Source organism: Carassius gibelio, chromosome A9 (genome assembly GCF_023724105.1).
Source record: "Carassius gibelio isolate Cgi1373 ecotype wild population from Czech Republic chromosome A9, carGib1.2-hapl.c, whole genome shotgun sequence".
Lineage (NCBI taxonomy): Eukaryota > Metazoa > Chordata > Actinopteri > Cypriniformes > Cyprinidae > Carassius > Carassius gibelio.
The window spans coordinates 12,738,693-12,751,158 of record NC_068379.1 but is presented as its reverse complement, the minus strand read 5'-3'; the positions used below and the strand labels follow the sequence as shown (position 1 = coordinate 12,751,158).

General features: G+C 37.2%; 1 protein-coding gene across 2 annotated transcripts in view; it reads right to left on the bottom strand.

The window, feature by feature from the left end:
* LOC128019648 (unconventional myosin-X) overlaps nucleotides 1–12,466 on the bottom strand; it is a 65,035-nt gene that overhangs the window by 43,263 nt on the left and 9,306 nt on the right. The window contains exons 1-3 of one of the 2 annotated variants that reach the window (XM_052605745.1): nucleotides 11,505–12,438; nucleotides 6,706–6,804; nucleotides 199–357 (exon numbers count right to left, since the gene is read on the bottom strand). In XM_052605745.1, the coding sequence (XP_052461705.1) occupies nucleotides 199–309 (111 nt within the window). In that variant the 5' untranslated portion in view covers nucleotides 310–357; nucleotides 6,706–6,804; nucleotides 11,505–12,438. Of the gene's footprint in view, nucleotides 1–198; nucleotides 358–6,705; nucleotides 6,805–11,504; nucleotides 12,439–12,466 lie in introns of those variants that run through there. The other variant, XM_052605744.1, reaches the window with a different exon arrangement.

Here is a 12,466-nt window from a genome sequence, read left to right as displayed (position 1 = left end):
GGACAAATTTGTACTCAGAGGTGACCTAAATCTGATAAACCCTCTCTTTGGAGAAAGTACTCATTTGTAAAAACCATACAAAAATTCATGTTTGAATTTAGGGTTAGGGAATGGATCAGGTTACAGTATTTATAACAAGCTGTACAAAACAAACAAAAGAGAAATATATGTAGATCTGTTTTCAAAAATGAAACTTACATAAATGAGGTCCTTCTGGTATCGCAGGAAGAGGTTGTGCAAGATTGCGGCCTCGTGTAACTCGGCCAGAGTGGACATGTCCTCCACTCCACTGATGCTGGTGGGATGCATGGGGAAAACCTTGAGTCTGTTCACCTCACCCTGATCCAGAGTTATCACCTTCAATACACAAAATCACACATCCAAGGTGATTATGAACACACACTCAGGGCTGTCATCAGAGGAGCAACTGGGAATATTACTGTTTTCAGATTAACCAGAAAGTATACAGTATACAATGAACACATACTTGACATTAATAAATATGCATTCTCGAAAGTGTGAAGAAATTAGCTGTGATTTATGCTGCTATGAATCAACAGTGCACTCAGGCAGGGCTCATTTACAGGAGTGTATGTGTGGGCCTGTAGCTTGTTTTACTAATGCGTCCGGACCTGCTCCATCTATCTGCCAAGCTGTTTCACATTCCTGAAACCATACCCCCATGACATCCTCACAGCACTCCTCTCACTTTCACTGCCCTGAGCACTTCTTCCACAATCTGTCCTCAGAAAACCTTGGACACACTTTTTTTGGTGAGAAATCTATTCAATGGGTGAAGTAACTGTTATCTCGGCCTAATGTCTTTATTTAATTGTGATCACGTTAATTAGCCTACAGATTCCGTCATATTAAAAAGATTTCATGACAACACACATTATATGGTATATTATTAAATATATATATAGGTGCTGGTCATATAATTAGAATATCATCAAAAAGTTTATTTCATTAATTCCATTCAAAAAGTGAAACTTGTGTATTATATTCATTCATAAAACACAGGGTGATTTATTTCAAATGTTTATTTCTTTTCATTTTGATGTTTATAACTGACAACTAAGGAAAATCCCAAATTCAGTATCTCAGAAAATTATAATATTGTGAAAAGGTTCACAATTGAAGACACCTGGTGCCACACTCTAATCAGATAACTAATTCAAAATACCTGCAAAGAGCTTTAAATGGTATCTCAGTCTAGTTCTGTAGACTACACAATCATGGGGAAGACTGCTGACTTGACAGTTGTCCAAAAGATGATCAGTGGCACCTTGCACAAGGAGGACAAAACACAAAAGGTCATTGCAAAAGAGGCTGGCTGTTCACAGAGCTCTGTGTCCAAGCACATTAATAGAGAGGCGAAGGGAAGAAAAAGATGTGGTAGACAAAAGTGTACAAGCAATAGGGATAACTGCACCCTGAAGAGGATTGTGAAACAAAACCCATTCAAAAATGTGGGGAAGATTCACAATGAATGGACTGCAGCTGGAGTCAGTGCTTCAAGAACCATTACGCAAAGACGTATGCAAGACATGGGTTTCAGCTGTCGCATTCCTTGTGTCAAGCCACTCTTGAACAACAGAAAACGTCAGAAGACTGGACTGCTGCTGAGTGGTCCAAAGTTATGTTCTCTGATGAAAATAAATATAGCATTTCTTTGGATATCAGGGTCCAAGAGTCTGGAGGAAGAGAGGAGAGGCACACAATCCACGTTTGGGGTGCCATGTCATCTGTTGATGTTGGTCCACTGTGCTTTCTGAGGTCCAAGGTCAACACAGCTGTATACCAGGAATTTTTAGAGCACTTCATGCTTCCTGCTGATGACAAACTTTATGGAGATGCAGATTTCATTTTCCAACAGGACTATACACCTGCACACAGTGCCAAATCTACCAGTACCTGGTTTAAGGACCATGGTGTCCCTGTTCTTAATTGGCCAGCAAACTCGCCTGACCTTAACCCCATAGAAAATCTATAGGGTATTGTGAAGAGGAAAATGTGATATGCCAGACCCAAGAATGCAGAAGAGCTGAAGTTCACTATCAGAGCAGACTGGGCTCTCATAACACCTGAGCAGAGCCACAGACTGATCGACTCCATGCCACGCCGCATTGCTGCAGTAATTCAGGCAAAAGGAGCCCCAACTAAGTATTGAGGGCTGTACATGTATGCTCATACTTTTCATTTTCATACTTTTTAGTTGGCCAAGATTTCAAAAAATCCTTTCTTTGTATCTGTCTTAAGTAATATTCTAATTTTCTGAGATACTGAATTTGGGATTTTCCTTAGTTGTCAGTTATAATCAACAAAATTAAAAGAGATAAGCATTTGAAATATATCAGTCTGTGTGTTATGAATTAATATAATATACAAATTTCACTTTTTGAATGGAATTAGTGAAATACATCAACTTTTTTTATGATATTCAAATTATATGACCAGCACCTATATATATATATATATATATATATATATATATATATATATATATATATATATATATATATATATATATATATATATATATATATATATATATATATTATAACATTTTATGTGTGTTGAATGTGTCTTTTGATGAATGTAGTTCACATTTTTTATTGTAACTGAGATGGATGATAAATCCATTATCAAAAAGTGCAACTAAAATTGAATGATGTCATACAATAACAATCTTATCATTGTGGCTCGTCATGCCTATCTCCAGATAGATAAGCTTAATTGAGCAGACATGACAGGAAGTAAACAGCACTTTGACAGAATACCCGCCCCAATCTGAGTGAGATAATGTGATCTGTAAGGAGATACTGTACAAGATGCAAAATCAATGTGCCGTAACACCTGAGGCTCTGTTTACCAAATAAGAGTTCATCACTTGTTCATTCTAGAACGCACTATTATAATGATTCATTCAAGTATAACGAAGCTTATAGCTGTGTGAATGTGTCTTAACGTTTACGTTATTGCTGTGTGATGCCTCAACCAGGAATCTGCTCTCTATGGGTAATTTCTCAACACAGCAGGTCAAAGTTCATCCACAAAATACACGAGTTTGAGCCATATGATCCAATCACAAACATCCAGCACAGAAGTCAAGGATGTTTAAGCAATAAAACATTCCTGCTGATCTAGAGACAAATTCCCCAAATTCCTGTTCATGAGATGCTTGCTCCCACCGCTAATAGTTTGGCTCCCAAAGCTACATTTTATAAAGCCTCATCTGACTGTGTCGCTGTGATCTCACTGATGTCAGGCAATATATCTGATTGTGTAACACAATTAGTGGGATGTGACAACCCACTGAGCAGCATTGCAACTATAAAGTAAACAGTGAACAGGAAAAATGGCCTACAGCGCAGATGATCATTTTAAACATAATGCAAGCTATCATAAAAGAACATGCTATTGCTGTCATTTGTTTTGAGCTTATTCTAAAGCGATGATAACTGACCATGCATTACAAATGCAACTAAATTGTCATTACATGTGTGAGATTTTTTCAAGACAGCAGTATAGGGTGTATTTAACACCTATGGTCATCTATTCGCCCCCTGGGCTATAGTGGCCTGCTGTGCTCAGCAAATTGACACATGGCAAGGGTCAGCTTGTCATTGCGCCATGAGCACATTACAGGCATTCAGACAGGACAATGGGTGTCAGTGCTGACAGTGTGCCAGACAACAGGAACATCGCCTCTGGTTGCTAAGCAATGGAGCAGCCATAGGAGTACTGGGAATCCTGATGATGAGGTCATCAATAAAACATGAGGAAAAAACAAGCAGTGCAGTCACTTTGAAAAATTATCCCCTGTGCTTGATAAATAAATGGAATAAAGTTATTATTTGTGTTCCAGTATGCAGTCACTGGTAAGATACTACATTTTCAGTGGTTTAGCGGAACTGCTTCCATTGTCCATGCAGGTTTATCTCTCTTCCTCAGCAGCAAGACTTCCTCAGTGATTGTGCATCAGGAATTATTTAAAATCTTAATTTCATTTTGCATGCCTTGCATGAGAAATGACATATTTCTTACTGTAAGTATTCTACACTTTAAGTCGTAACATTCAATAAAAGCATTTGTGTACACATCCAACATCAATACACTCACATGAGCACCAACAAACTCCTCTAAACATGCATGTTCACGTGAAACCATCTGCTAAATCCATTGATCTAAAGTTATTAAGTACACAATCAATGTTTTCCTAATGTGGCCTTTTCACCGAGGGCAGTGCTGCTGATTGACTCACCATTGTGACTAAAACAAAGACTATTTTGGAAGGACTGTGTTCAAACTAGCACAGATAATTATATGATGTACAAATTAAGCAATTATGTTTTGTAATGAGACATCACATCAAGGCACTTTTCTACACTCCATCTAATTAAAACATAATATTGTTGTCTGTATGTCTTAAGGAATAAAACTCTTGAATAAAAAATTATAAGTTCTAATGCAACTCAGCATTGTGTGCATATAATTAAAATGATTAGTATGATTATAATTAAAGTGATTAAAGGTTTGTAATTTAAAGAGTAACTGGCATATTTGTTTCTCGGTTCTTCTGTGCAAGTGTCCTGCGTGTGGCTTTGTTTGAAAGACCACACCCTGCTGGATTATTGAGCATGGCCTATATGAATATGCATGATGTGGGTGTGGTCTGGAGGACAGGGACGGCCCAGTAGTGAGCAGACACATGGAGGCCAGCTGAAATGGCTGTACTCTTCACAGGAAGCAGTATTCTCTCAACCCATCCGCTGTACAGGAGCTGAGTAACACCCTGCCCAAAGCAATCCCAGAAAAACACAGGGTTTGCTTTACAAGACACTAACTATAGCCCCAGTGAAAGCCAAGAGAAATGCTGCAGATAACTTTAAAAAAGTATTGAGGCTTTATTGAAGCTTTAAGTAAAAACACATTTAAATCTCTTTTTTTTACATCAAAGACCATAACAGATGGATAGAATGAGAGAACGGTAGGTGAAATGATATACTGAGTTGTAGAATTATATATAGAAGAATGGAATGAATAACAAAATAACAGAACTATCAACAGAACAATAGAACAAAAAACAGAACAACAGAATGAAAGATACACCAATAAAATGATAGAGATGACAGACAAAATGATATGAACTGAAATGCTGAAATACTGAAATGCTGTGACAACAATATTTGTAGTATTGTAGTGTATGATTGTAAATTCAATATTGTGAACTTGAACCTTTAATCATTACAAGCTAAAACATTTGTTTTGACTGTGATATACGGACTGAAAACTCTATAGAGAATACCTGGAGGAGTATGACATTTTAAAATGGAAAATGTGTAAGAACATTGTACTGAACGATAGAAAAATATAACGAATGAAAGAGCAATAGAACAAATATAGAACGAATGACAGAATGATAATATAACAATGACAATATATCAAATGACAGAACTATTGGTAACCAGAACTACAGAATGATAGATTGATAAACAATAGACAGATAGCATAATATAACGAATAGATCGACATACAGACAGATAGAAAAGAATGTTAGAATGAACAAACAAATGAACAATAAATATAGAATGAATGTTAGACAGGTTGGTAGATAGAAGAATAGTTGGATAGACAGATAGTCATGACTCTGTTGTTCTTCTGGAGGAGCCTGAGCTCAACTTTCACCCCAGACAGTCACAGAGCAGTGTGTCCGTCTCTCTACGCCTCACTGAACTCTACTCACACACACCCTCCTGATCTCTGCTAACCCCTGTTTCACTATGGATGCCACAGTACGCTTGTAAAAGAATGCGCATTAAATCCAGAATTAAAAAACTGAACGTTTAATCGATTACGTAAATACTCAAATACTAAACTAGGCAAATGGCAATGAGTCTGAATTGATGTAAATGTGGACCAGAATAGTAAGAGATAAATCAATTTGTGCTGCAGCTGTCTGTTCAGAATGACACACACAGATCACTAATATGCATGCAAATTCATGGAAGCCTTCCTGCAACAAAATCTATCAATATGTTACAAAGAATCGTATTTTCTTCCAAATTTGACATATAAACAGGATTAAAGATAGATTAAACATAGAGAAATTAATAGTGGAAGAGATCTAAAATAAATATTTTATGCTTTCAAAGGCTGCATTAGTTTGAGCAAAAATTCAACATATGACCATAATGGTATATCACGTTCATACATTCTGAAGTACCAGGACAAAGCACACAGGCCACATGTTGACACATCTGATAAATATATTCTGACCTGCATTCTCATTGTGCTATGAGAGCAGGATTTCCTCCAGACACAAATCTTTAACAGAGGACCATACTGATTAAACACACTAGCTAAACTTGGCTCCCTTGTGGACATTCCTGCTTTTCATCTCAAAGGTCTTTCTCTATTGGTGCAAACCATGTACCTGCACAACCTCATACAATTAAGACCTTTAAGTTTCCGTATCTCTCTCAGACAGATGGGCAGTCCAATTCATTAAGAATAGAATGCCAAAAGCAATGACACAATCTTGTTTAGTCATAAATAAAGATGGAGTTTGGATGTTAAAGATCTTAAAGAGGTAGTTCACCCAAAAATTAAGGTTTCGGATGAACCATGTTTTAAAATACAGGCAAAATATGGCTTTAAATATGTGTCCTAAATGTGTTTTCAGCCAAGAGTCTTTCTTACCTCTCCATAATCTGTGGTGAGGATGAGTGTCCTGTCATCACAGCAGCTGACAGTGGAGGGCAGGAGCTGCTCCTTATCCCGCACCCACACACGGGCTCCCTAAAAGACAGACAAACAGACCGTATGAGACACGAACAGCCAGAGAAAGGCACAAGCATTAAAAATCTGGCTTAAAACAGACAGACATTTCCTTCCTATTTGGCTGGTACAGAAATTAAATATGTAGAATATTTAGCAGGCAACATTATGTGCCTCTAAAAAGAGCTTAGGATAGGAAAAAGATGATAAAGCGAGAATATATGTGAGCAATTTCAATTGATCCAATAGCGATCAGCAATCTCAACCACAGCCCAACATGGTCTTTCCTTCATCATAATAAATGCACCACAAGCATTCCGTCTTGCTACGCTTTCATTTTATATACATAAAGTGGTGCATTTGACTGGGAAAAAGCTCCCACCCAATGGGTTTAAATGCACACTGTTGGCACATGGGCAACACAGAACCCTATTCATGCCAACAGCATATGCTGCAAACCAAAGTAAGGCCCTTTGGTATCATCAAACCCTGTACTTGTCTCTGTGTAAAAAGAAATGGTTATTTCTTATTTCAGAGTTATGAAGGGGCCTTTGCTTGTGCATTTGTCGCCATAATAGTGTTTTGAGTGGATAGCAAGGCATTGCTAAGTGGTTTTTAGGGTGTCCTGGGTGGTTGCTTACTAGCTCCAAATCAATAAAGTCCAAAGACCCAAGTCGGATCACTCTGAAATGTAATGGCAACTATGTATTTAAAGTTTGGCACTTGTTCAAAATCTCTGATGATGAAAACAGCTGCAATGAAAGACTGGTCTAGCTAGGCTTTTGTCTAATTGTGTGGCATCCTTTAAACAAAGCCGCCAACTTCCATGTTTTCAATCGGAAGGCCAAGAATGCAGAAAATGTAGATGTAAAAACAGGAAAACACAAGACTGGCAGCTAAGACCACTAGTCATTTCCTTTTTTTGTGAACCCTTAACACTGACTTAAGGGCTGTTCACACCAAGGACGATAACTTTAACGTTAACTATAACTGTAAAGTTTTAAAAAGTGTTTTAATTCTAGAGGAATAGAGCCATTAATACCACAACTATAATATATAACAATATATTTTTTTTTTTATTATCGATAAAAACATTGACAGCCATCCAGCATCCATCAGACTTTAAATAGCTCAAACATTTAAAGCAGCAGATGATAGAACTGCAGTGCATTCTTAAAATAAACATAATAAAACTATAGTTAGCATTATATATGAAGTTATAGCTCTTGTTGTGAATGGGTTTTTGGTGTGTATGGTGTGCCAGGTTCTGATGGCCCTCACGCTTACACTGACAGGCATTAATCTTCACAGCACAGCCATTCAGACGGCCAATGGAGTGTTGAGAGAGTAGTTTGTCCAACAGCACATGAGAACCAAAGGAAACCAGGAAACCCAAGCCCCAAGGTCAGAGCTCAGAGATATCAATCCTCATTAACTATTGATAATGACCTTACATGTGCAACAGCATGGGTCCCGTTGGCAGCATGTGCAGGCACACACATCCACTCTTTCCAAAACAATGAAAAATGAAGATGATCATAGACACATGATCCACTGGAAAGGAGACGTGGATTATAATGAGTCCAGACACATTCAAGGTTTCAAGTAAAGGCATTCATTAAAGGGACAGTTCATCCATGAATGAAAAATCGGTTATCATTTACTCACAATCACGATGTTTGAGTATTCAAACCCATTTGACTTACTTTCTTCTGTTAAATGCAAAAGGGGAAACTTATAAGAATGTTAATGCTGCTTTTTTCCAAATAGTGATCAAAGGCTGTCAAGCTCCAAAATAAGACAAAAGACACCATTGAAGTAACATAAAAGTGGTAAATGGTGGTTAGATTTCAGTTTGTTCATTACAAGGCTATCACATGAAATTGTAGGACTTGGAATATAGTTTACAAATTGTATGCACTTATCTATATTGTATTGACATTTTTGGATCTCGATAACACCTTGTCACCATTTACTTTAGTGGAGCCTTTTCACAGACTGTGGTGCTGCATTTCCACAGTCCACAGTTATTAACATTTTTTGTTTTTTTAAGAAAATTTATAATGACTACCTCCATAAGTTAATGTGTGCCACTGACCGGCGTTTACTGCCCAAACACAATCAGCTCCAGACAACAAAATACCTTTACTTAAAGGAATACATTTAATGCCACCAAAGGGCATCATTTTATTGAGCTGAAATCAAGGATAAGATGAGAGAGATCAGCCAGGTCTGTGACTGGGATGAGAGGAAAATGATTTAAGCACAGGGCTCAGAAAAGCCATTTCACGTGACATGACCGAACTGAATTAAATCTGAAGCAGGGTTTATGGATTAAAGATCAGATGCCATTGCTTAGACTCTTAGTGCATGAAACCAACAACCAAAAACAACAAAAAAAAAAAAACATATGACAGTTGCAAATTAAGGTTAATCACAAAAATCTTCCATGATGGATAATAATTCAGTGGTAATAATTCATATACCATTAATAAACGGGTATTGTGGTTTGGTCACTTCGTGATTTCTAACGTAAATAATAAAATGCTGGCATGGACAGGACTAATGATGTAGATAACTGTGGTTCAGCCTGCTGAAATCTAGCATTATGGGATAGAAGAACAAGGATTAGCTTTCATTAAATATTCAAGTATCATTTTGATGTTTCTCTAAGGAATGCTCAAATAATTCATGTTAGGCATTTTGAAAGTAAAAAAAAAATGGACAAAACAATTCCACATGACCATGTAACTTGTCCATATCATCAAAAATAATATCTTCAATTGGGTTGCTTTTTGAGAGGTATGCAACTTTTCATAGCAATCAGACAGACTGATTTTGTCCATGGATGATAAAATCAGTTAAAATTTTGACATATCTCCAGATGTATCTAGGGAGCAGATTATCATAAAAACTCTTTGACTTGGGATAGTAAACAACCACCAAACAAGCACACTAGCAGTTGATCTTTCTAGTCTACAGAGAAAAATACAGCCAAATAACAGATGTTCTCTAATCAAGGACACAAAACATGTGACTTTTCCCCGCATGACCCCATATAAAGGCAGAATGGACAGATATAAATTACACTTGTAGCATCTGGCCAAGTAAAGCCATTGGGCTCAACAAACATCTTTTTCCCAAAACATTTCTTTTTACTGCATTACCATGTGATATTATTTTAAATCATGCTGAAACAGCAACAATGGGTTCTTCCTTGAGGTCCTGTATTTCATATTTATTTTGAGAGAACTCAAAGAAGGAGATAAACAACTCTGAAAGTCTTATAATATCCCCACTATAATAACAAAGTTTAAGACGAGACATGTTTCCACTGGCACTGCTGGAAACCGCCACATGATGTCATCGATTATGTGGTGAGGTTAACAGATTTTCCAGAAGCGATCTCCATGAAGCGTGCCTCTGAAAGGACAGCAGTGTAAACCTGCTTTGTGCATGGGGCGTATTGTATAGGCAACAGATGGTCACTGACACACAAACCTCCGCCTCCTTCCATTCGCTCCTCCACTTCCATCATTTCATCCCTTCCTTCCCCCACCTTTCCATCACATCAGCCGTCTCAAAACAGAATGGTCATGCTCGGGTCCCAGAGGGCAGGTGAGCAGAAATCCCTCAACAAAGGCCAGCTGAGCAACTATGAAGCATGGTTTTGTCTGTCAAACAGCAGCACACGTGCAAACAAAATAACTAATAATTCATATTATATTGTATATTAGAGTAAGAGACATTAATCCGGTCCTTTCAGCAGAAATGCCAGTGGATCGATAGCAACATTCTGCTCTGCTATACATATCTTTGATTTCATTATGACCAATTCATCCATGCATGGGTATAATTTTTTTTTTTATGTTTAGATCTTCATTCATTTTTAATCAGAATGTCATAACTCATCTTCCAGTGAAAATCTTAAAGCCACCTCTTTCTTACAATTAACTGCAAGCTCACATTCAGATCTGCCTTTATGAACAACCAGTGGACAGAACCAAGACGCCACCTTACACTTTTACATTTTCAGAAGTACATCACAATATGGACGGAATAATCTGTCACTACTTGAATTACAGTATGACTAATCTAGTTTTGTTAAAACAAATAAATACAAAAAAATGTGAAATTAAAAAGATCTTAATTCTTAACAGTAACTGTTCACTGTTAACACAGAAGAGTAAAATTGTCCCTTACCCTTTAAAACAGAAAACACGGTTTAAAACGCTCCATCAGTCTGAACCCTCACAAACGGCTTCTATTACCTCTGTGTGTTTAACAATGCCAAATTTGGAGGAGATTTGCTAATTAATGAGCCTGAAACATTAATGAGACACAGTGCAAGGTGGCGTGTCTCTTTATCCTTGTGGCAGGAAGCCCGAGACCAAGAGTATCGAGTGATCCAATCAAGTCAACAAAAGAAAACTAATCAACATCCACCAAATTAGATGTTATTTGGCAATTAGTCCAAAACAATTTTTTTTTTCACTCACACTATTACTAATCCTGGGATGATGGATTATGCATGAGACAAAAAACAGAGGGACAGGGAATTTATTAGACATTTTGTTTAAGACAGCTTGTTTCAGAAGAACTCCTGTGGACTTCCCAAATATCATAAAGACGCTTTTAGAAAGCAACACTACATTTTAAAGAGATTTCTGACTGAGATCTCAAATAGTGACACTGATTCAGATGATCATAACAATACTGACCCTCCGCTGACCTCTGGCTCTCCTTCAGTGCAGCTGTGCAGATGTGAAGAGCTCTTCATATTACTGAGGGCCTGAGCTCTACCAAAGAGTAAACCGTCTGATGAAACTCAGTACTGACTGACTTTAGACTGCACAGTAACAAACACACATACATACACATACCTTTTAGCAGGTCTTGGTTTAATCTGTGAACTGCATGCATCTTTCTTGTAAATATCTTAAGACAATAATAGAGCAAAGAAAACAACCATGCAAAACATGGTTTGAACTCATTCCAGCAAACCTTTTTCTCCATCATTAGTACTTCTACTGGTCCAACTGCTCATTTACTGTGCCATAGGACAGATGACAGTTCAAAGCTATCATAAAACTGCACTTTCATATATAAAATCAGTCAATGGAAAGTTTTAGTTAAGTTGCAGAAACATGGATCAGGGATTTGATCTACAGAATAGCAGAGTAGATTAAAGAATAGTAGAGAAGGAAATGGAGAGAAATTGGCCAAGAAATGAGCAAAATTGGTTGGTATCTGATTAGACAGACGGAAATTACAGCTGAATTTACAGGCTCAAGTTAAATGTTTACCAGATCTACATATGTCATTTAAACAGTGTTGACCAGGGTTGGTTTAAGACAGTCAACAACTGACTAGCTTGTTGTTGCTTTAGCTTTCAAATTGTAAGTGACTGAAATTTGGTGAATTTAGAGCTACTATTATTTCTCCAACAAATTCACTTGTTCAAATGATAAGCATACACTACCATTAAAAGCCAGTTAGATCTCATGGTCACCAAGACTGTATTTATTTTTCAGCAGCCATTACAACTCTAGTCTTCAGGGTCACATGATCCTTCAGACGTCATTCTAATATGCAGATTTGCTGCTTAAGAAACATTTCTTATTATCAAAGTCAAAATCAATTTTATTGTAATTTTTAGCACATTGCATGGCAATGACTAGAA